Raw genomic sequence first — 23,077 nt, 5'->3', positions numbered from 1 at the left:
TCTCCCTTGGGTCTGGGTGACGGGCTGGGGGCCAGGACACCTGGGGTCTCCCTTGGGTCTGGGTGGGTGGCTGGGGGCCAGGGACCAGGACGCCTGGGTTCTCCCCTGGTCTGGGTGAGGGGCTGGGGGCCAGGACGCCTGGGTTCTCCCTTGGGTCTGGGTGAGGGGCTGGGGGCCAGGACACCTGGGGTCTCCCTTGGGTCTGGGTGGGTGGCTGGGGGCCAGGGACCAGGACGCCTGGGTTCTCTCCTGGTCTGGGTGAGGGGCTGGGGGCCAGGACGCCTGGGTTTTCCCTTGGGTCTGGGTGACGGGCTGGGGGCCAGGACACCTGGGGTCTCCCTTGGGTCTGGGTGGGTGGCTGGGGGCCAGGGACCAGGACGCCTGGGTTCTCTCCTGGTCTGGGTGAGGGGCTGGGGGCCAGGACACCTGGGGTCTCCCTTGGGTCTGGGTGGGTGGCTGGGGGCCAGGGACCAGGGACCAGGACGCCTGGGTTCTCTCCTGGTCTGGGTGAGGGGCTGGGGGCCAGGACACCTGGGGTCTCCCTTGGGTCTGGGTGGGTGGCTGGGGGCCAGGGGCCAGGACACCTGGGGTCTCCCTTGGGTCTGGGTGGGTGGCTGGGGGCCAGGGACCAGGACGCCTGGGTTCTCTCCTGGTCTGGGTGAGGGGCTGGGGGCCAGGACGCCTGGGTTCTCCCTTGGGTCTGGGTGACGGGCTGGGGGCCAGGACACCTGGGGTCTCCCTTGGGTCTGGGTGGGTGGCTGGGGGCCAGGGGCCAGGACGCCTGGGTTCTCCCCTGGTCTGGGTGAGGGGCTGGGGGCCAGGACGCCTGGGTTCCATTCACCTGGCTCCCGTCCCCGCAGGACACTGACCTGGGGCTGCTTGTGAGCGAGGGCAGCAAAGCTGGCAAGGAGCCCCCGGCCCCGGGCCTCACGGAGGGGGTGAGTTGGGGGAAGCAGCATCCCAGGACTCCTGGGTCCTGTCCCAGGTGTGGGAGGGGGAGTCCTAGGACTCCTGGGTTCCAGCCTGGCTCTGGGAAGGGGTGGGGGGAGGGTGTGTCCCAGGATTCCTAGGTCCCATCCAGAGGGGGAGGGGGCATCCTGGGTCCTGTCCCGGCTGGGGGAGGGGGCCAGGATTGGGGGATGGGGAGTCCCAGGACTCCTGGGTCCTGTCCCAGTAGGGAAGGGGGAGGGGGCGTCCCAGGACCCCTGGGTCTCGTCTCGTCTCCCCCCAGCCGAGCGTGGCTTTCACCTGCTGTTCTTCTCTCCCCAGCTGGCAGGCGCGTCCCGGGAGTGGGAGCTGCACCCGGCCCCCCAGCCCAGAGCCCTGGGGCCGGCCTGCCCCCCGGCGGAGCCCTTGGCGTTCTCAGGTAGGGGTGGGCCGCATGGGGCGCTGGGGGGCCGTGGGGCCGGCCTGGGGTCTCACTGCTCACTGCTTCCCCCTGCAGGTGAGAGGGGGCCGAGCCAGCGGCCCTACCCCGAGCTCTTCTTCGGCAGCCAGCCCGGCGTGGCCCAGGTACCCTCCGTCTGGCCGGGGCGGGGCAGGGGGGCTGGGCGGGGGGGGCTGGCCCTCTGTCTGACCCGTGCCCTCTGCCCCCCCAGCAGGTACCCAGCCCCCCCGTGGAGTCCCAGCTCAATGGCAGCAGCAGCAGCTTCCGCCCGGGGACCCCTTCGCTGCATCTGTACAGGTAAGGGGGAGCGGGGGTCCCCCGAGCCAGCTGCCTGGCGGGGGGGGGTCCCCGTATTCCCTGCCCCGCCCCAGAGCCAGCTGCCTGTTGGGCGAGGGGTCCCCGTATTCCCAGCCCCCTGTTGGGCGAGGGGTCCCCGTATTCCCAGCCCCAGAGCCAGCTCCCTGTTGGGCGAGGAGTCCCCGTATTCCCAGCCCCCTGTTGGGCGAGGGGTCCCCGTATTCCCAGCCCCAGAGCCAGCTCCCTGTTGGGCGAGGAGTCCCCGTATTCCCAGCCCCCTGTTGGGCGAGGGGTCCCCGTATTCCCAGCCCCAGAGCCAGCTCCCTGTTGGGCGAGGAGTCCCCGTATTCCCAGCCCCCTGTTGGGCGAGGGGTCCCCGTATTCCCAGCCCCAGAGCCAGCTGCCTGTTGGGCGAGGGGTCCCCGTATTCCCAGCCCCCTGTTGGGCGAGGGGTCCCCGTATTCCCAGCCCCAGAGCCAGCTCCCTGTTGGGCGAGGAGTCCCCGTATTCCCAGCCCCCTGTTGGGCGAGGGGTCCCCGTATTCCCAGCCCCAGAGCCAGCTCCCTGTTGGGCGAGGAGTCCCCGTATTCCCAGCCCCCTGTTGGGCGAGGGGTCCCCGTATTCCCAGCCCCCTGTTGGGCGAGGGGTCCCCGTATTCCCAGCCCCAGAGCCAGCTCCCTGTTGGGCGAGGAGTCCCCGTATTCCCAGCCCCCTGTTGGGCGAGGGGTCCCCGTATTCCCAGCCCCAGAGCCAGCCCCCTGGCAGGGGAGGGGTCCCCGTATTCCCAGCTCCCTGTTGGGCGAGGGGTCCCCGTATTCCCAGCCCCAGAGCCAGCTCCCTGTTGGGCGAGGAGTCCCCGTATTCCCAGCCCCCTGTTGGGCGAGGGGTCCCCGTATTCCCAGCCCCAGAGCCAGCTCCCTGTTGGGCGAGGGGTCCCCGTATTCCCAGCCCCAGAGCCAGCTCCCTGTTGGGCGAGGGGTCCCCGTATTCCCAGCCCCAGAGCCAGCCCCCTGGCAGGGGAGGGGTCCCCATATTCCCAGCCCCCCTGGCCTGTCTCAGGTCAGCGCTGGGGGAGGGGTCCCTGGGTACCCCCCTCCCCAGAGCCCTCCGCGTCTCCGTGACCCCGTCTGTCTCCGCAGATCCCAGCACTTGTACCTGCAGCCTGGCCCGGCCCCCAGCTCCCCGGCGGCCCCCGTCCTGCCCGGCTCGGCCCTGCTCTCGGGGGTGGCCCTCAAGGGCCAGTATGTGGAGTTCTCGGCCCTGCAGGCGGCCGAGCTGGCCAAGCTGCCGGCCACGGGGCTGCTCTACCAGGCGGCCCCCCCCTTCCTCTACAGCCCCCCCTTCTGTGCCGGCCAGCTGGGCCCCGAGCAGCCCCTGCTCCAGGTACGTGGTGGGGGAGGGGAGGGGAGGGGGCGGGGCTCCCTGCGCCTGGCTCCGCCCCCTGATCACCAGTTCCTCCCCTCCAGGTGCGGCAGGAGCTGAACCCCCCCTCGGATTTCTACCCAGGCTCCCTGGCGCAGGCCAATCAGAGCAACTTCCTGCAGACCCCAGGCCCCGCCCAGCAGGTGAGCCCCGCCCCCAGCTCGCTGGCTCCGCCCCCAGCCCCGCCCCATGCGCTGACCCCTCTCCCCTTGCAGATGCTGCTGCCTGTGGTGGAGTCACAGCTGCCCCCGGTGGTGAACTTCAGCGCCCTGCAGCAGGGGGCGCCAGCCGCCCCCCCACCACTGCCCCTGGTGCCCGTCACCCCAGCCCTGCGGCCCCCGGGGCAGCTGGCCGGGCGCCTGGTCCCCTCGCCCGTCCGCGCCTTCCCCCATGGCATGGGGCGCACGGAGGTAAGGGGGGCTGGCCCGGGGGGGGGGAGGTGGGGGGCGGGCGGGGCCCTGGCTGACCCCTGCTCCCCTCTCCCCACAGCTGCACCCCATGGAGCTGAAGCCCTTCCCCGAGTACCGGAAGCTGAGCAGTCTGGGGGGTCGAGCCCCATCAGTGGGCAGGTGAGTGGGGGGGGAGGCTGAACCCCAGGGGTCCCCCTCCCCCCGTGGCCCCCTCACCTACTCTCCTCTCCCCTCCCCCCACAGAGCCTGCGTTGGCCCCTTCAGCTCCCGCCTCCGGGCCCCAGGATCCAGCTACGCAGGGGGCAGCCGCAGCCAGCGCCCGGATGGGGGCCCACCGGTGAGCCTGGGGCCCCTCCCCATGGGGGGGGTGCTGCCCCGATCCGGCCCCACGGCCTCTCCCCTGATCCAGCCCCTGGGCCCTTTCCCGCTGGGGGGCGCTGCCCCGATCCGTCCCCACGGCCTCTCCCCTGATCCAGCCCCTGGGCCCTTTCCCGCTGGGGGGTGCTGCCCCGATCCGGCCCCACGGCCTCTCCCCTGATCCAGCCCCTGGGCCCTTTCCCGCTGGGGGGTGCTGCCCCGATCTGTCCCCATGGCCTCTCCCCTCAGGGGGACACTGCCCCGATCCAGCCCCTGGGCCCTTTCCCACTGGGGGGTGCTGCCCCGATCCGTCCCCACGGCCTCTCCCCTCAGGGGGACACTGCCCCGATCCAGCCCCTGGGCCCTTTCCCGCTGGGGGACGCTGCCCCGATCCGGCCCCACGGCCTCTCCCCTGATCCAGCCCCTGGGCCCTTTCCTGCTGGGGGGTGCTGCCCCGATCCGGCCCCACGGCCTCTCCCCTGATCCAGCCCCTGGGCCCTTTCCCGCTGGGGGGTGCTGCCCCGATCCGTCCCCATGGCCTCAGCGGGACACTGCCCCGATCCAGCCCCTGGGCCCTTTCCCGCTGGGGGGTGCTGCCCCGATCCGTCCCCACGGCCTCTCCCCTCAGGGGGACACTGCCCTGATCCAGCCCCTGGGCCCTTTCCCGCTGGGGGGTGCTGCCCCGATCCGTCCCCATGGCCTTTCCCCTCAGGGGGACACTGCCCTGATCCAGCCCCTGGGCCCTTTCCTGCTGGGGGGTGCTGCCCCGATCCGTCCCCACGGCCTCTCCCCTCAGGGGGACACTGCCCCGATCCAGCCCCTGGGCCCTTTCCCGCTGGGAGGTGCTGCCTCGATCTGGCCCCACAGCCTCTCCCTGCGAGGGGGCCCTTCCCTGCTGGTGGGTGCTGCCCCAATCTGGGCCCCTCCCCTCAGGGGGGCGCAGCCCCCAATCTAGCGCCCTCTATGCTGGGGGGGCACTGGCCCCCTGTGGCCTCAGCACAAGGAATGGGGCTTCAGGCTTGATCTGCATGTAGGGGGGTTAAGTTGCACCCCATGTGTCTGACTTTCCCTCCCCCCAGGTCTCCCCATCGGACGTTCTCTGCTGGACCCCCAGGCCCTGGGAGCGCCACCCCCTAGGCCGTGAGGGGCCCCCCACCCGCCGGCCCCCCAGCCAGAGTGACAAGCAGGATCCTGGCCTCACCCATCAGCGCTAGCCTGGCCTGCCACCAGACCAGGCCAGGGGGTGGCCCCTGTTCCCCCCCTCCCTCTCAATGAGTGGGGAGGGGCTGACCCCTTCCCCCTGTTAATTTCTGGGATGGGGGGGTCACCGTGGAGCTGCCCCACTGAATGTAACTGGAGTTGGGTTTGTTTTTGATTCACATGAATTAATGTGGGGTCCCCTGCCCAGCTGCGTGTAAATATGTGTAGGGCAGGGGCCTCTCTCCCCTCCCCCAGCTGGGGGGGCAGCAGGTTTGTTACAAAATAAACTGAAAAACTTTAAAAAAATGAATAAAAGGTTAAAACACAAAAGGGGGGGCCCTGGTGTGTGTGGGGGGGTTGGGCTGTGCAGCCCTTGGCTGGGGGCCAGGGCAGCAGGGCTGGGTCTACACTAGGGCTGGCAGTTCCTGAGTGGCCCAGCCTGGCTGCGGCGAGGAGTCCCCTGGGTTAACAGTGCCTTGCGGGGGCAGAAATGCTGCTGGGTGACCCGCTCACTCCTGGGGGGGGAGGGGGGGAGATCAATCCATCGGGGGTTGATCGGCTGGTGGCAGAGCTCAGGTCTGATCACTGGGTTGGGGCGGGGGGGGGGGGGGCAGGTAGCACGGGGTCTGTTCTGGGGCAGCCCCAAGGCAGCACCTCCCCTTTGGCTGGAGCAGTGACCCCCACCAGGCCTTGGGTGCCAGGGGAGAGTCTGTCTTTTCCCCTCGCTGGGGGGTAATGGCTGATTGACCCGACCCCCCCCCCCGCAGCCACAGTGAGTGGGGCAAGGCCCCGAGCACAGACAGGACCCACAGCCCAACACCAAGTGGCTTTATTGGTGCCCCAGGGCGAGGCAGGGGATAAATAGGGGGTGGGGGGCACGGGCCCCCCCTAGGCCTCGTCCCCGAAGGCGCGGGCGGCGTTGGGGAACCGCTGGGGGCTGAAGCTGGGATCCTCCTGCAGCCGCTTCTGGAGGTCGGCGCAGAGCTGGAAGAGAGGGGGGAGGGGTGAGCGCAGACCCATGGGGAGCCCCACCCCAGAGAGCTTTGGGGGCCCAGCTGCTGCCACAGACCCATAAGGGGGTGTTGGATGCCAAATAGGGCAGTGGGCGGGGCGACCCACAGGGGACATTGCTGGGTGCCAAATAGCACTTGGGGGCAGCGCGGGGGGCTCACCTGCTGCCGGTAGCCCTCCTGCAGCGCCGGCTCGGCCAGCTCCCGGCTCAGGCTCTCGCTGCCGCCCAGGGGCTTGGCGCCGGTGGCCTTGGCAGCTCGGCTGACGGCCTCGGAGAGCAGCAGCTGGGGGCCATCGCCCCGCATGGTCTGGGGCACAGCAGAGGGAGAGTGCGGTTGGGGGGGGGGTAGGCAGGGGGCTCACCTTGCGGCGCTAGGGAGGCGTCACTCAGCGGCTGAGGGGCTCGGCGGGGGGGGCTCACCTTGCGGCGCTTGGCCAGCATGCCCGTCAGGTAGGCATCGCTCAGCGGCCGAGGGGCTCGGTGGGGGGTGCGGTTGGGGGGCACTGAGGGGGGGGCTCACCTTGCGGCGCTTGGCCAGCATGCCCGTCAGGTAGGCATCGCTCAGCGGCCGAGGGGCTCGGTGGGGGGTGCGGTTGGGGGGCACTGAGGGGGGGGCTCACCTTGCGGCGCTTGGCCAGCATGCCCGTCAGGTAGGCATCGCTCAGCGGCCGAGGGGCTCGGTGGGGGGTGCGGTTGGGGGGCGGGGGCTCACCTTGCGGCGCTTGGCCGGCATGCCCGTCAGGGGGGCGTCGCTCAGCGGTTGGGGGGCACTGGGGGGGGGCTCACCTTGCGGCGCTTGGCCGGCATGCCCGTCGGGTTGTCGCTCAGCGGTTGGGGGGCACTGGGGGGGGCTCACCTTGCGGCGCTTGGCCGGCATGCCCGTCGGGTTGTCGCTCAGCGGTTGGGGGGCACTGGGGGGGGCCCTCACCTTGCGGCGCTTGGCCGGCATGCCCGTCGGGGGGCATCACTCAGCAGCCGAGGGGCTCAGCGGGGGGTGTGATTGGGGGGCAGGCACTGGGGGGGGGCTCACCTTGCGGCGCTTGGCCGGCCTGCCCGTCAGGGGGGTGTCGCTCAGCGGTTGGGGGGGCACTGGGGGGGGGGGACGGCCTGCCCGTCAGGGGGGTGTCGCTCAGCGGTTGGGGGGCACTGGGGGGGGCTCACCTTGCGGCGCTTGGCCGGCATGCCCGTCAGGGGGGCGTCGCTCAGCGGTTGGGGGGCACTGGGGGGGGGCTCACCTTGCGGCGCTTGGCCGGCATGCCCGTCAGGGGGGCGTCGCTCAGCGGTTGGGGGGCACTGGGGGGGGCTCACCTTGCGGCGCTTGGCCGGCATGCCCGTCAGGGGGGCGTCGCTCAGCGGTTGGGGGGCACTGGGGGGGGGGGCTCACCTTGCGGCGCTTGGCCGGCATGCCCGTCGGGGGGCATCACTCAGCAGCCGAGGGGCTCAGCGGGGGGTGTGATTGGGGGGCAGGCACTGGGGGGGGGGCTCACCTTGCGGCGCTTGGCCGGCCTGCCCGTCGGGGGTGTCGCTCAGCGGTTGGGGGGCACTGGGGGGGGGACGGCCTGCCCGTCAGGGGGGTGTCGCTCAGCGGTTGGGGGGCACAGGGGGGGGGCTCACCTTGCGGCGCTTGGCCGGCATGCCCGTCAGGGGGGCGTCGCTCAGCGGTTGGGGGGCACTGGGGGGGGGGCCTCACCTTGCGGCGCTTGGCCGGCATGCCCGTCAGGGGGGCGTCGCTCAGCGGTTGGGGGGCACTGGGGGGGGGGCTCACCTTGCGGCGCTTGGCCGGCATGCCCGTCAGGGGGGCGTCGCTCAGCGGTTGGGGGGCACTGGGGGGGGGGGCTCACCTTGCGGCGCTTGGCCGGCATGCCCGTCAGGGGGGCGTCGCTCAGCGGTTGGGGGGCACTGGGGGGGGCTCACCTTGCGGCGCTTGGCCGGCATGCCCGTCAGGGGGGTGTCGCTCAGCGGTTGGGGGGCACTGGGGGGGGGGCTCACCTTGCGGCGCTTGGCCGGCATGCCCGTCGGGGGCGTCGCTCAGCGGTTGGGGGGCACTGGGGGGGGGCTCACCTTGCGGCGCTTGGCCGGCATGCCCGTCAGGTAGGCGTCGCTCAGCGGTTGGGGGGCACTGGGGGGGGGGCTCACCTTGCGGCGCTTGGCCGGCATGCCCGTCAGGGGGGCGTCGCTCAGCGGTTGGGGGACACTGGGGGGGGGGGCTCACCTTGCGGCGCTTGGCCGGCATGCCCGTCAGGGGGGCGTCGCTCAGCGGTTGGGGGGCACTGGGGGGGGGGGCTCACCTGGCGCTCAGCGGTTGGGGGGCACTGGGGGGGGGCTCACCTTGCGGCGCTTGGCCGGCATGCCCGTCAGGTAGGCGTCGCTCAGCGGTGGCTGCTGCTTCCCGCGGCGCTGGGTCTGGATGTCCTCCCGGATGATGGGCACCCACTCCTGGGGGCACAGGGGGAGTCAGTCACGGGGGGACGCGGGTGCCCCCTGCCAGCCCCCCCCCCCCCAGGCCTGGCACTCACCGGGGGCACGGCCGCTGCCCAGGGCTCGGCATCAGGCGCAGGCTCCCCCGGCAGCTCCCCCGGCTCCGGCTCCGGGCACTGCGCCAGGGCCTCCTCCGCCGTGGTAGCCGGGGCCGGCGAGGCCGCGCTGTCTCGCTGTAACCAGGGGGGTTAGAGATGGTGGGGCCCCCTCGACAGCCCCCCCGACAGCCTCCCTCCACCCCAGCAGCAGGGACCCCCCACAGCCCCCCCGAACAGCAAGGGCCCCCCACCCTTAACAGCCGCCCCCCACCTCACAGCAGGGACCCCCGCACCCGGTACCTGCGCGGCTTCGGGGGGCTGCTCGGCCGCCTGCACCTCCATGGGTTCGTCTGGCGCTGGCTGCAGAGAGGGGGAGGGTCAGAGGGGACACGGGGGGGCTGCCCTGCACCCCCTGCACCCCCGGCCCGTCCTTACCTGGGGGGCCTCGCCCACGCGGCGCACGTACGGCAGCACCTGCTCCTCGGTGACAGGCATGTGCTCCAGGACCACCTGCAGCCGCAGCCCCATCATGGCCGTCAGCCAGCTCACCAGGGAGGGGTTCACGTCCGCCGAGAGCCGCCGCTGCGGGACAGGGGGGTCAGCGTCACCCCCCAGAGCCCCCCCCAGCCAGCACCGCCCCCCAACTCCCCCCGTCAGCCAGCTCACCAGGGAGGGGTTCACGTCCGCCGAGAGCCGCCGCTGCGGGACAGGGGGGTCAGCGTCACCTCCCAGAGCCCCCCCCAGCCGGCACCGCCCCCAACTCCCCCCAGCAGCCAGCTCACCAGCGAGGGGTTCACGTCCGCCGAGAGCCGCCGCTGCGGGACAGGGGGGTCAGCGTCACCCCCCAGAGCCCCCCCCAGCCGGCACCGCCCCCCAACTCCCCCCCGTCAGCCAGCTCACCAGGGAGGGGTTCACGTCCGCCGAGAGCCGCCGCTGCGGGACAGGGGGGTCAGCGTCACCCCCCAGAGCCCCCCCCAGCCGGCACCACCCCCCAACTCCCCCCGTCAGCCAGCTCACCAGGGAGGGGTTCACGTCCGCCGAGAGCCGCCGCTGCGGGACAGGGGGGTCAGCGTCACCCCCCAGAGCCCCCCCAGCCGGCACCGCCCCCCAACTCCCCCCGTCAGCCAGCTCACCAGGGAGGGGTTCACGTCCGCCGAGAGCCGCCGCTGCGGGACAGGGGGGTCAGCGTCACCCCCCAGAGCCCCCCCACAGCCGGCACCGCCCCCCCAACTCCCCCCGTCAGCCAGCTCACCAGGGAGGGGTTCATGTCCGCCGAGAGCTGCCGCAGCGGGACAGGGGGGTCAGCGTCACCCCCCAGAGCCCCCCCACAGCCGGCACCGCCCCCCCAACTCCCCCCGTCAGCCAGCTCACCAGGGAGGGGTTCATGTCCGCCGAGAGCCGCCGCAGCGGGACAGGGGGGTCAGCGTCACCCCCCAGAGCCCCCCCCAGCCGGCACCGCCCCCCAACTCCCCCCGTCAGCCAGCTCACCAGCGAGGGGTTCACGTCCGCCGAGAGCCGCCGCAGCGGGACAGGGGGGTCAGCGTCACCCCCCAGAGCCCCCCCCAGCCGGCACCGCCCCCCAACTCCCCCCGTCAGCCAGCTCACCAGCGAGGGGTTCACGTCCGCCGAGAGCCGCCGCTGCGGGACAGGGGGGTCAGCGTCACCCCCCAGAGCCCCCCCACAGCCGGCACCGCCCCCCCAACTCCCCCCGTCAGCCAGCTCACCAGGGAGGGGTTCACGTCCGCCGAGAGCCGCCGCAGCGGGACAGGGGGGTCAGCGTCACCTCCCAGAGCCCCCCCAGCCGGCACCGCCCCCCAACTCCCCCCGTCAGCCAGCTCACCAGGGAGGGGTTCACGTCCGCCGAGAGCCGCCGCTGCGGGACAGGGGGGTCAGCGTCACCCCCCAGAGCCCCCCCACAGCCGGCACCGCCCCCCCAACTCCCCCCGTCAGCCAGCTCACCAGTAAGGGGTTCACGTCCGCCGAGAGCCGCCGCTGCGGGACAGGGGGGTCAGCGTCACCCCCCAGAACACCCCGCCAGCCAGTACCACGTGCACCCCCAAGCCAGACAGCACTGCCACCGCCCCTGCTGGCCAGCACAACCCCACACATCCCCCCCTTCCCCATCAGCACCCCCGTGCCAGTGCAGCTACACGAGCCTGGCCGGGGCCCTGGCAGGGGCCCTGGGGGGGCCGGGGGCACTCACGATGCGGTCGTTGATGACGGCGGTCAGGGCGCCCCGCTCCCCCCGCAGGCAGTACAGGTTCAGCGCCAGGCACTCGAACAGGCCCTGGTTACACAGCTCCAGCAGCCGGCACCCGAAGGTGGGGTCTGGGGGCAGGGGGGGCATTAGAGCCAGGCCTGGAACCTCCCAGAACCCCCAACAAACCCCCCATGCGACACCCCCCCAGCCCCAGGGACAGCCCCCTGCGACACCCCCCCCAGAAACCCGCTTCCCAGCCCCAGGGACGTCCCCCTGCGACACCCCCCCCCACCCAGAAACCCCCTTCCCAGCCCCAGGGACCTCCCCAGGACACCCTCCCAGAACCTCCCCCAGCCTCATGGACCTCCCTCGCGACACCCCCCCAGCCTCCCCCCAGAAACCCCCTTCCCAGCCCCAGGAACCTCCCCTGCGACACCCCCCCCCCAGAAACCCCCTTCCCAGCCCCAGGAACCTCCCCTGCGACACCCCCCCCCAGAAACCCCCTTCCCAGCCCCAGGGACGTCCCCCTGCGACACCCCCCCCCAGCCCCAGGAACCTCCCCTGCGACACCCTCCCTGGCCCCCCGTGAGCCCCCACACTCAGCACCCGCCCCCCTCACCGGCGCAGCGCAGGATGTGGGTGGCGATGCGGCTGAAATGCTCCTGCAGGAACTCCAGATTGGTCCGGGTGATGTCGACCCCATCCTGCACCCGCACCGAGGCCTGGGGGGCGGGGGGAGCAGCAATGAGACATTGGGGAGCCCCCACCCCCGGGAAGCCCCTCACACACCATTACTGGAGGGGCTGTTCCGTCTGCCCCCCATTGTCCTCAGGCCACCTCTGAACGGAATGGGGGAGAGTGGAGCTTCCCCCCAGCACACAGCCACTGGGAGTGGGGAGAGTGGGGCCCCTGCAGCCCGGGGTGGGGAGGGGTGAAGGGAGAACAGCCCCCGCCTGCAGCCGGTGAGAGTGGGGCCCCCCGCAGCTGGGGGGTGGGGTGAGGGGAGAGCAGGGCCCCCCCAACCAATGGGGGGCAAAGGGAGAACAGCCCCAGCCTGTAGCCAGTGAGAGTGGGGTGAGGGGAGAGCAGACCCCCCCCCCCAGCCAGTGCGGGGCAAAGGGAGAACAGCCCCAGCCTGCAGCTGGTAAGAGTAGGGCCCCCCGCAGCTGGGGGGTGGGGTGAGGGGAGGGCAGGGCCCCCCTCTGCCCGCAGCCAGTGGGGGGTGAAGGGAGAACAGCCCTCCCCCGCACCCCGCAGCCGGTGAGGGTGGGGCGCCGCCACAGCCGGGGGGGTGAGGGGAGAACGGGCCCCCCCAGCCCAGGGGGGGACACTCACAAAGCTCTCGCGGATGTATTCCTGCAGGCCAGTGATCAGGCTGTGGGTGGCCACCTGGGGGAGCAAACACAGTTTAGAAGGGGAGAAAGGGGGACAGCCAGGCTGGGGGTCAGGAGTGGGGGCCAAAAGGAGCAGAGGTCGAGGGGCTCATGGATGTTTGGGGGGCTCAGCAGGGGTTGGGGGGCCCCCTCACCCGCACGTTGTGGTCCGAGGACTCCCGCCCCCCCCAGGTACTCCTGGTGGAAGCAGCGAGCGGGGGATTCAGGGGCCCCCTCACCCGCACGTTGTGGTCCGAGGGCTCCCGCCCCCCCAGGTACTCCTGGTGGAAGCAGCGAGCAGGGGTTGGGGATTCGGGGGGCCCCTCACCCGCACGTTGTGGTCCGAGGGCTCCCGCCCCCCCAGGTACTCCTGGTGGAAGAAGTGGCGCAGCTGGGGCTGGACGCGCTGCAGCGGCTGGAACTGCCCGTGGAGCAGCATCACCACGTCCACCATGGAGAAGTTCTGGCAGATCAGCGAGAGCAGGTCCCCGAAGAAGCCTGGGAACAGACGGGGGCAATGGGGCAGCGGGACACCCCCGGGGGGCCGGGCCTGGCAGGGGGGCCAGGCAGGAGGGGGCGAGGGAAGCCAAGAGGAATGTGGCCTGACAGGATGGTGGGGGACTGGCCAGAAGGGGCACGGCCCCCAGGAAGGGGCGGGGCCCGGCCGCCCAGAGGGGGCGTGGCTGCCGGAAGGGGCGGGGCCCGGCCGCCCAGAGGGGGCGTGGCTGCCGGAAGGGGCGGGGCCCGGCCGCCCAGAGGGGGCGCGGCTGCCGGAAGGGGCGGGGCCCGGCCGCCCAGAGGGGGCGCGGCTGCCGGAAGGGGCGGGGCCCGGCCGCCCAGAGGGGGCGCGGCTGCCGGAAGGGGCGGGGCCCGGCCGCCCAGAGGGGGCGCGGCTGCCGGAAGGGGCGGGGCCCGGCCGCCCAGAGGGGGCGCGGCTGTGGGAACAGACAGGGGTCAGCTGCCCAGAGGGGGCGTGGCTGCCGGAAGGGGCGGGGCCCGGCCGCCCAGAGGGGGCGTGGCTGCCGGAAGGGGCGGGGCCCTGCCACCCAGAGGGGGCGGAGCTGTGGGAACAGACAGGGGTCAGCTGCCCAGAGGGGGCGTGGCTGCTGAAAGGGGCGGGGCCCAGCCGCCCAGAGGGGGCGCGGCTGCCGGAAGGGGCGGGGCCCGGCCGCCCAGAGGGGGCGTGGCTGTGGGAACAGACAGGGGTCAGCTGCCCAGAGGGGGCGTGGCTGCCGGAAGGGGCGGGGCCCGGCCGCCCAGAGGGGGCGTGGCTCACCGATGGCGCCCTCGGTGCCCGGCTCAAAGAGGTTGCTGGTACCGCTGAGGCGCTGGATGAAGCTGGCGATGCTCTCGGTGCTGCCCTGCTGGGCGTTCAGCGAGCCCATCATGGACGACAGCACTCCTTGCACCACGCTGATGAAGAACTCGGGGGTCAGGGCCTCGGGGCCCCCAGGGGGGCGGCCCCGCCCCCGCTCGCTGCCTGACACCCGCTCAGACATCAGGGGCAGGGCAGGGGCTGGAGGTGCCTCTGGCTGCGGAGGAGGGGGAGGGGCAGGGGGTGGAGCCTGTTCTGGCACTTGTGGGGGGGCGGCCCCCATCTGCGTGGCCTGGACAACAGAAAGACACAGTAGTCAAGGACGGCTTGGGCAGGCTGTCCAGTCAAGGACATAGGGGGAAGTCTGGCCTTACCCAGAATGCCATGGGGTGGGCAGTGCTCACCTGCAGGAAGTCTGTCATGCCCTGCAGGAAGGCAGGCATGCCAGGCATGCCGGGCATGGCCACGGTGATGGTGGGGGAGCCCACGCCAGCCACACCCGGGCCTGTCGCCCCCAGCAGGTTGCCCAGGAGCTGGGAGAAGTGGAGATCGTCAGTGGGCGGGGGCGGCTGGGCCGAGGAGGAGGCAGAGGGCACGGGGCCCCCTGGCGCCCCGGCAGAGCTGCCCCCCGCCGCCGTGGTGGCAGTGTTGGTGGTGGCGGCGCTGGCCGAGGCCGTGGGCGGGGAGGCCGGGGCTGGGAAGGAGGCCGACGAGGTGGTGGTGGTAGTGGAGGAGGAGGAAGATGACACCGAAGATGAACCGCTGCCCTGAGCTGGGAGGAGCAAAATTAGCATAGAAGGCCCTGCCCCCCAACCCTGCCCAGTCATCCCCATTCACCCCAAACCTTCCCATGATGCCCCTTGCCCCCCAACCCTGCCCAGTCATCCCCATTCACCCCAAACCTTCCCATAATGCCCCCTGCCTAACCCCTCAATCTCTCCCTACCCACTCCACCGTCCCCTCCCATAATCCTCTCTTAATCCCCCGAAATAACGCCCCCGCACACACGCTGCCCCACCCATGACCCCAGCACCTCACACCGCCAAAGGCCCTCCAAACCCCTATGGTGCAAGACAACGGGTGAGAAAAGACCCCCCCCCGGCCCCAGTTTCCTGCCCCCCACTCCACCCCACAGGAGACATGTGGGGCAGAGACTTACCCACGAGAACCGGCTGCATCAGCAGCTGTCCAAGGAGCCCACTGATCATCTGTGCCAGGGAGGCATTGCCCCCTATGCCAGGGGTCTGGGGGGGGAGACAGAAGTTCTCTCTGAGCCAGTGCCCCTTAGCAGGGAAGAGACTCTGCCCCACTCTCCGCCAGCCAGTCCCTGCCCTGGGGCCGGCTGGGAGCTGGCACCCCCTAGAGGGAACAAGCCCCTGCCCCATTCCCCGCCCCCCTGAACCAGCCAGTCCCTGCCCCAAGCCAACCAGTCCCTGTAGTGGGGACAGGCTCCATGCCCCATTCGCTGGGCTCTCACCACGGGTCCTGGTGCCTGGGGGGCCCCCGGGTGGGTGGGCCGGGCGGACGGGGCCGAGGGCCGGGCGATCACCACGCGAGTTGGGGCTGACTGGAAGCCAGGAACCTGCTGGCCTGCGGCACAGGAAGGAACCGGGTTACAACGAGCCGCCGGGGTGGGAACGCAGCCACCTCATGGGCAGAGCGGCCCCCCACTGCCCCCCATTGGCCACACCCACCTGTGGCGGCTGAAGCCGCGGCCGCCATGGCCTGCTGGGTGATCTGGTGAGCCACTGCCTGCATCAGCTCCGGGGGCAGGCTGGGCAGGGGAACGTGCGCAGCGCCTCCTGCTGGGGGGAGGGGGACAGCTGAGTCACCAGGCAGCATCAGCGCAGCGCCTCCTGCTGGGAAGCTGCCGCAACAGCTCCAGCCCTGCCCCCCGTCCCCCTGTCCAGCCCTGCCCCCCAGCCCCCAGCCCCGCCCCACCAGAGCCCCTCACTCCCGACCCACAGCCCCTGCTAGCCCAGCCCTGGGCTCTAAGGCTGGGCACATCTCACCTATGCCCGGGCCATGCCCGGCTGATCCAGCAGTGCCCATGGAAACGGTGCCCCCAGAGCCGCCCCCTGGTGCCTGAGACCCAGAATCTGAGGATAAGAAACAAGATGATTGACCCAGCACGGAACCAGGATCAAACCCAGGAGTCCTGGAGTGGAACGGTCCCTGCCCCAACCCCCTCTTTCCCCCCCGAGTCAGCCAGTGCCCTCAAGGGGGGACAGGGCCCCTGCGCCCCATTCCTGCCCTCCGAACCAGCCAGTGCCCTCCAGGGGGGACAGGGCCCCTGCCCCATTTTCCACCCTCCCAAGCCAGCCAGTGCCCCTGCCCCATTCCCCGCCCCTCGGGGGTCTCCCACTCACCCTGTATGTTCATGTGCATCATAACGACGGGCTCGACGGTCTGGTGGGAGATGCGGATGACCCGGGGGTGGCTGGTCTGGGAGCCTTGGGTCTGAGTTGGGGCCGCCCCAGGCCCCAGCTGGCTCTCCGGGCTCCGGCCTGGCTCCCCGGGGCTGGAGGCTCCAGCCAGGACCGGGGGGGAGGGCTGGGTGGGGGCAGGTCCCTCGGAGCCAGGCTGGGAGGGGCGTGCACCGTTCCCCGTCATGGTCACTGTGGTCCCAACATTGATCTGTGGACAGATGAGAAGTTAGGGGGCCCATCCCGGATGCCTGGGTCCATCCCCTCCCTCCCTGGGGCTGTGACCCTACCAAGACATGTCATCCTGGGCCCTGAGTCCATCCCCCTCCACAGGGGCTGTGAGCCCCTCTAGGGGGTGTCATCCTGGATTCCTGGGTCCACCCCGGAGCTCCTCTAGGGGTATCATCCCAGACACCTGACTCCCCGAGAGCCCCTAGGTGGTGTTAGTCCAGAAACCTGGGTCCATCCTCCCTCCCTAAGAGCTCCGAGGCCCCTCGGGGGCGGGCAGCGTCCCGGACGCCTAGGTCCCGCGAGGCCCCCCGGGGCAGGCGCCATCCCGGACGCCTGGGTCCCGCACCCCAGCTCACCTGTATGGGGATGGCAGCCTGTTGCAGCACCATGGGGGCAGCGTAGTGAGACATGGGCCGGACCACGTGGAGGTGGCGGGGGGCGCTGCAGGACAGGTTGCAGCGCAGGTCAGACAGGGCCACGAACGTGTTCCCCAGTAGGCGCATGGACTCCCCCACCAGGTTGATGATGCGCTGGTCTTCCTCGCGCCCCTCCGTCTGCCAACACAGGGGGCACGGTCAGCCCCCACAGTGCCGCCCATGGTATCGCCCACCTCCCCACCCTCTGCCATCCCATCCATGGTACAGCCCAGCTCAGGGTCCCCATCCTCCTCTTCATGGTATCACCCATCTCAGAGCCAAAATAATCACCACCCCCTTGCATGGTGCAAACCATCATGCTCTGAGCTGCTCGGCTTCTAGCTAATCAAAGGCCTGACAGCTGGGGCAGGAGCCTGGACCAAACCCAAGGGTTAGAACTGACTTGTGGGGAGTGGGGATTTGGATCCTGCCACCCTTTCATAAATTGGGGGGGAGGGCAGAATTTGGACCATCCCATTATCACCAGGACAGGGGTGGGGGGCAGAGAAGAGATTTGGACCATCCCAATCTCACAGCTTTGGAGGGAATGTTCCAAACATCCCATTCTGAGGGGACAGGGGGAGACCTGGACCATCCCAATCTCAGGGAGGGGGGTGTTCAGAACATCCCATTCTCCCTGGGACAGGGGTGGGCCTGGCAGATCCCATTCTCACTGCCCAGGGCCGGGGGGGGAGGGGGGGTTAACTAGCCCTTACATTGTTGTTGTAGTCAGTGGTGCTGGCCGTGGCCAGGATCTCCTGGTATCGCTGCAGGAAGGGCTGCAGCTGCTCCTCCACCCTGCGCAGCTCCAGCAGCACCTCCACGTACTCGGCCGGCGCCGGGTGGCTGCAGGGAGACCGGAGAGAGGGCTCAGTGGGCGCCAGGGCCCCGCTCCCCACCCCACCCGCTCAGCCCTGTCCTCACTTGGGGGCCCCTTCGGCAGCTGGGGGAGGCTCCGGCCCAGGCTGGGGGTTCTCCTCGCCGGGCGCGGCTGGGGGCTCCGAATCAGCTGCCTCCATTGGCTCCCGCTGGCCGGGACTGGTGGAGGGCGGCGACTCGTCAGGGGCCAAGGGGGCATTCTCTGGCGTGGGCTGTGGCTGCCCATTGGTGCGACCCTAGAGTGAGACACACACACACACTGGGCTCAGAGCCTGGGACTCCCCTCCCCCCCCGCGAGTGGAGCCTCAGCCCCACGGCACTCCCGCCCCCTCCCCCCCATGAGTCGGGGCTCAGCCCCACGGCACTCCCACCCCCTCCCCCCCGCCGGGCCTCAGCCCCACGGCACTCACCTCCAGCCGGCCCAGGATGCCCTGCACGTCTCGGAGCATGTGCTGTGCCATCAACAGGCGGACGCGGGGCTCACTCTGGAACGACAGGGCAGGGCTAGGTCAGGGCTGGGCCTGGGAGTGGAGCTCCCAAGGGGACAGCCTGGTACTAACCCGGACCAGATCCTGGGGCCCGGCCAGCCAGGGACACACACACACACACACACACACACACACAGGCCCAGCCACCACGGGACACACACACACACACACACACACACACACACACAGGCCCAGCCACCACGGGACACACACACACACACACACACACACACACAGGCCCAGCCACCACGGGACACACACACACACACACACACACACACACAGGCCCAGCCACCACGGGACACACACACACACACACACACACACACACACACACAGGCCCAGCCACCACAGGACACACACATACACACACCTGGGCCCAGCCACGACGGGGCCCCCAGACCAAGGGTCAATCCAGAACAGGACCCAGAGCCCCCAGGACACCCCCCAGGCCCGACCAGCCTGGGACTCCCGCCTCCTGGATGAGATCCATGGGCCCTGCCTGCCCCACCCCTCGATGAGTAACCCCAGAATCAGCCTATAGGCCCACTCAGCTGTTTTCTGTCCCCTTTAGCCCCCAAAGACGATTTCCGGGAGGGAATTTCACTGGTTCAGACCCAGATCCAGCCCTGTGCTCTGCCAATTCTCTAACCCTTCCCAGAATCCCCCCCGCCCCCAACCCCCGCTGACCTTTCACCCGAGACCCCAATGCCCACCCCCCTCCAGTACCTGTATGGGCGCCTGTTCCATATTAATATGAACATCCACAGAGGATCCGTCGATCTTAGGGGGAGGAGGGAGGAGACAGGAGCGAAGGAGGGAGAGACGGAGAAAACCAAAGGAAACAAAAAAGGCGGAAAAACAGGAAAAGAGAGAAAAAATAAATAAAAACAGAGAAAGGGGGGAGGGGCCACAGACACTCAGCACAAGGGGGAGGTGGATAGAGACCGGACCCCTTCTGCCCTCCCCCAGCCGGGATGAAACCCAGGAGTCCTGGCTCCCAGCCCCCCTGCTCTAACCACCAGCCCCCACTCCCCTCCCAGAGCTGGGAGAGAACCCAGGAGTCTTGGCTCCCAGCCCCCCCTGCTCTAACCCACCAGCCCCCACTCCCCTCCCAGAGCCTGGGAGAGAACCCAGGAGTCCTGTGTTCCCACCCGTCCATCACTCTTGGTGACACACACCGGCTAAAAGATCTCATACCCATCAGAGAACCACACAGAGAATAAACCAAAGCAAACTGCCAGAGGAGAGTGAGAACCTGCCTCTTCCAGGAGCCAACCCCCAGCAACGCACTGGGGCTAGCGCTGCCGGCAGGAGAGAGCCCCACCCCCACCCGCACGGAGCCCCAGGCAGGAACTCACCTGTGAGGGCGGCTGCGGGTCCATAATGCTGACTGGTAAATTGAAGGTCCCGACCATGACGTAGCTGTTGGCGTTACGGTCGTGGACGGTGGCACCGGCTCCCCGGCCCCCGATGCCATTGTGGGGGGCTGAGGCCGAGCTGGCTCCAGAGGGACCCCCAGAGGAGGGCGACTGAGCCTGGGGAGGGGCACGTTCCACCAAGTGGATCACTTTGCCCCCAACATCTTGGAAAAAAGAGACAAAAGGGGGGTGAAACCAGAACCTCAAACCTCTGGACTCCATCCCCCCAGTCCTCCCAGCTCTGCTGGTGCCCCTCACTCCCGAACCGCAACCCCTGCCAGCCCAGTCCTGCCCCCCTCCAGCTCTGCCAGTGCCCCTCACTCCTGACCCATAGCCTCTGCCAGGCCAGCCCAGCCCAGCCCTGCCCCCCCAGCTCTGCCAGTGCCCCTCACTCCCAACCCACAGTCCCTGCCCCCCCCGCAGCTCTGCCAGTGCCCCTCACTCCTGACCCGCAGCCCCTGCCAGCCCAGCCCAGCCCCCCCAGCGCTGCCAGTGCCCCTCACTCCCGACCCGCAGCCCCCCACACTCACTATATTCTTTAAGCTTCTTGTCGTCCTGCAGGACTCGCCCCTGGTAGATCAGACGCTGTTTCTCCGCGGGGATATTTACTGAGCCCGCAATGTGCTCTTTGAACTCCTTCACCGTCACCTACAGGGGAAAGGGGCAAGAACCAGTGGGGTCAAACCTGCACCCATCACCTCGTCTCGGCTCACACACTGGGCTCGCCACCCCGTGCATGCAGCCCCTGTGGGGTGGGGTGCAGGGGCTAGCCAGTCAGGGACCCCCCACCCGGGGCTGAGCTGCGGCTGGCTCTGGGGTGGGAGCAGGAGCTGCCAAACAGCCAAATGGGGCCGGTGCAGAACATCCCTTTAGCCGGACGGAGCCGGCCCGGGATCGAGCCGCACCCAGCAGCCTCCCAACCTCTCACCTCCGCTTCCACGGTGAAGGTCCTGGTCTGCGAGTCGAGCGTCTTCACCATCACTTCGAGGTTCTCCGCCTCCGCCATGGTGCCGGCTCCTGCCACGGGACAGCGGGTTACGCGACCGGGTCCCTCGTTCCCTCCAGATCAGCCACTGCTGGGTGCCCTGAACGTAACCCCCCCTCCCCTCCCCCACCCTGCACCCCTGGGTGCCCTGAACGTAACCCCCCTCCCCTCCCCCCCCCGCACCCCTGGGTGCCCTGAACGTAACCCCCCTCCCCTCCCCCCCCCGCAGCCCTGGGTGCCCTGAACGTAACTCCCCCTCCCCTCCCCCACCCTGCACCCCTGGGTGCCCTGAACGTAACCCCCCTCCCCTCCCCCACCCTGCACCCCTGGGTGCCCTGAACGTAACTCCCCCTCCCCTCCCCCACCCTGCACCCCTGGGTGCCCTGAACGTAACTCCCCCTCCCCCACCCTGCACCCCTGGGTGCCCTGAACGTAACCCCCCCTCCCCTCTCCTCCCCCACCCTGCACCCCTGGGTGCCCTGAACGTAACCCCCCTTCCCCTCCCTGCACCCCTGGGTGCCCTGAACGTAACCCCCCTTCCCCTCCCCACCCTGCACCCCTGGGTGCCCTGAACGTAACCCCCCCTCCCCTCCCCTCCCCCACCCTGCACCCCTGGGTGCCCTGAACGTAACCCCCCCTCCCCTCCCCTCCCGCACCCCTGGGTGCCCTGAACGTAACCCCCCTCCCCTCCCGCACCCCTGGGTGCCCTGAACGTAACCCCCCTCCCCTCCCCCCCCGCACCCCTGGGTGCCCTGAACGTAACTCCCCCTCCCCTCCCCCACCCTGCACCCCTGGGTGCCCTGAACGTAACCCCCCTCCCCTCCCCCACCCTGCACCCCTGGGTGCCCTGAACGTAACTCCCCCTCCCCTCCCCCACCCTGTACCCCTGGGTGCCCTGAACGTAACTCCCCCTCCCCTCCCCCACCCTGCACCCCTGGGTGCCCTGAACGTAACTCCCCCTCCCCCACCCTGCACCCCTGGGTGCCCTGAACGTAACCCCCCCTCCCCTCTCCTCCCCCACCCTGCACCCCTGGGTGCCCTGAACGTAACCCCCCTTCCCCTCCCCACCCTGCACCCCTGGGTGCCCTGAACGTAACCCCCCTTCCCCTCCCCCACCCTGCACCCCTGGGTGCCCTGAACGTAACCCCCCCTCCCCTCCCCTCCCCCACCCTGCACCCCTGGGTGCCCTGAACGTAACCCCCCCTCCCCTCCCCTCCCACACCCCTGGGTGCCCTGAACGTAACCCCCCTCCCCTCCCCCCCCGCACCCCTGGGTGCCCTGAACGTAACTCCCCCTCCCCTCCCCCACCCGCACCCCTGGGTGCCCTGAACGTAACCCCCCTCCCCTCCCCCACCCTGCACCCCTGGGTGCCCTGAACGTAACTCCCCCTCCCCTCCCCCACCCTGTACCCCTGGGTGCCCTGAACGTAACTCCCCCTCCCCTCCCCCACCCTGTACCCCTGGGTGCCCTGAACGTAACTCCCCCTCCCCTCCCCCACCCTGCACCCCTGGGTGCCCTGAACGTAACTCCCCCTCCCCCACCCTGCACCCCTGGGTGCCCTGAACGTAACCCCCCTTCCCCTCCCCACCCTGCACCCCTGGGTGCAATGAACTTAACCCCCCCTCCCCTCCCCTCCCCCACCCTGCACCCCTGGGTGCCCTGAACGTAACCCCCCCTCCCCTCCCCTCCCCCACCCTGCACCCCTGGGTGCCCTGAACGTAACCCCCCCTCCCCTCCCCCCCCGCACCCCTGGGTGCCCTGAACGTAACCCCCCCTCCCCTCCCCCCCCGCACCCCTGGGTGCCCTGAACGTAACCCCCCTCCCCTCCCCCCCCGCACCCCTGGGTGCCCTGAACGTAACCCCCCTCCCCTCCCCCCCCGCACCCCTGGGTGCCCTGAACGTAACCCCCCTCCCCTCCCCCCCCGCACCCCTGGGTGCCCTGAACGTAACCCCCCTCCCCTCCCCCCCCCGCACCCCTGGGTGCCCTGAACGTAACCCCCCTCCCCTCCCCTCCCGCACCCCTGGGTGCCCTGAACGTAACCCCCCTCCCCTCCCCTCCCGCACCCCTGGGTGCCCTGAACGTAACCCCCGTCCCCTCCCCCCCCGCACCCCTGGGTGCCCTGAACGTAACCCCCCTCCCGTCCCCTCCCCCCCCCCCGCACCCCTGGGTGCCCTGAACGTAACCCCCCTCCCCTCCCCCCCCCGCACCCCTGGGTGCCCTGAACGTAACCCCCCTCCCCTCCCCCCCCGCACCCCTGGGTGCCCTGAACGTAACCCCCCTCCCCTCCCCCCCCCGCACCCCTGGGTGCCCTGAACGTAACCCCCCTCCCCTCCCCCCCCCGCACCCCTGGGTGCCCTGAACGTAACCCCCCTCCCCTCCCCCCCCGCACCCCTGGGTGCCCTGAACGTAACCCCCCTCCCCTCCCCCCCCGCACCCCTGGGTGCCCTGAACGTAACCCCCCTCCCCTCCCCCACCCTGCACCCCTGGGTGCCCTGAACGCGACCCCCCCGCAGGGCGCTGCACACGGCCCCTCCCCCACCCGAGATTCTCCTCGCGGGGGGGGACACGCGCACGGGCCCCCCCCCACGTGACCCGTGACGCTCACCCCGCTCCAAGGGCCCCTCTCGCGGGGGAGGGGGAGGGGGAGGGGCGCCAAGTCCTGCTGGCCCCGCCCCCCGGCCTCGCAGGCGGGAACTTCCGGTGGAGCCCGAGCCCCGGGGCCCCACTTCCGGTCCCCGCGG

General features: G+C 70.8%; 2 protein-coding genes and 1 long non-coding RNA gene across 24 annotated transcripts in view; 2 read left to right on the top strand and 1 right to left on the bottom strand.

Moving 5' to 3' along the window:
- The window catches only part of PRRC2A (proline rich coiled-coil 2A), a 31,833-nt gene extending 26,454 nt beyond the window's left edge, over nt 1–5,379 (top strand). Inside the window, exons 23-32 of the mRNA XM_050919689.1 lie at nt 861–938; nt 1,270–1,366; nt 1,445–1,512; nt 1,599–1,684; nt 2,824–3,067; nt 3,151–3,249; nt 3,322–3,516; nt 3,596–3,675; nt 3,760–3,853; nt 4,953–5,379. Of these exons, the coding sequence (XP_050775646.1) occupies nt 861–938; nt 1,270–1,366; nt 1,445–1,512; nt 1,599–1,684; nt 2,824–3,067; nt 3,151–3,249; nt 3,322–3,516; nt 3,596–3,675; nt 3,760–3,853; nt 4,953–5,087 (1,176 nt within the window). The 3' untranslated portion in view covers nt 5,088–5,379. The remainder of the gene's footprint in view (nt 1–860; nt 939–1,269; nt 1,367–1,444; nt 1,513–1,598; nt 1,685–2,823; nt 3,068–3,150; nt 3,250–3,321; nt 3,517–3,595; nt 3,676–3,759; nt 3,854–4,952) is intronic.
- On the top strand, nt 2,031–2,720 carry LOC127032429 (uncharacterized). 2 transcript variants are annotated; one of them, XR_007768813.1, is made up of 3 exons: nt 2,031–2,124; nt 2,353–2,398; nt 2,513–2,720. It is a non-coding gene; the product is annotated as an uncharacterized LOC127032429 (long non-coding RNA). The 2 variants fall into 2 exon arrangements; XR_007768814.1 differs by lacking the exon at nt 2,353–2,398 and adding an exon at nt 2,159–2,204 and having other exon boundaries at nt 2,034–2,124.
- A 507-nt stretch (nt 5,380–5,886) lies between the features above and the next one.
- BAG6 (BAG cochaperone 6) lies at nt 5,887–23,074 on the bottom strand. 21 transcript variants are annotated; one of them, XM_050919574.1, is made up of 30 exons: nt 22,942–23,074; nt 20,279–20,367; nt 19,881–19,998; nt 19,291–19,514; nt 18,659–18,712; nt 17,852–17,926; nt 17,487–17,677; nt 17,279–17,408; nt 16,503–16,700; nt 15,859–16,126; nt 15,502–15,588; nt 15,184–15,294; nt 14,967–15,079; nt 14,649–14,733; nt 13,894–14,261; nt 13,451–13,781; nt 12,503–12,672; nt 12,137–12,190; nt 11,421–11,523; nt 10,805–10,929; nt 9,037–9,183; nt 8,902–8,961; nt 8,602–8,736; nt 8,414–8,521; nt 8,147–8,221; nt 7,776–7,850; nt 7,380–7,469; nt 6,706–6,792; nt 6,246–6,392; nt 5,887–6,057 (listed from the first exon to the last, which is right to left on the bottom strand). In XM_050919574.1, exons 2-30 carry the CDS (start codon nt 20,354–20,356, stop codon nt 5,962–5,964), a joined length of 3,903 nt encoding a protein of 1,300 aa, XP_050775531.1. In that variant the 5' UTR covers nt 20,357–20,367; nt 22,942–23,074; the 3' UTR covers nt 5,887–5,961. The 21 variants fall into 21 exon arrangements, 19 of the variants coding, with proteins under 19 accessions (XP_050775531.1, XP_050775532.1, XP_050775533.1 ...); XM_050919575.1 differs by lacking the exon at nt 22,942–23,074 and having other exon boundaries at nt 15,184–15,291; nt 20,279–20,451; XM_050919576.1 differs by lacking the exons at nt 6,706–6,792; nt 22,942–23,074 and having other exon boundaries at nt 7,394–7,469; nt 20,279–20,451.
- Nucleotides 23,075–23,077: the final 3 nt, after the last annotated feature.

Source organism: Gopherus flavomarginatus, chromosome 12 (assembly GCF_025201925.1).
Source record: "Gopherus flavomarginatus isolate rGopFla2 chromosome 12, rGopFla2.mat.asm, whole genome shotgun sequence".
NCBI classification, from domain to species: Eukaryota; Metazoa; Chordata; order Testudines; family Testudinidae; genus Gopherus; species Gopherus flavomarginatus.
This window is presented reverse-complemented; position numbering and strand designations above follow the sequence as displayed.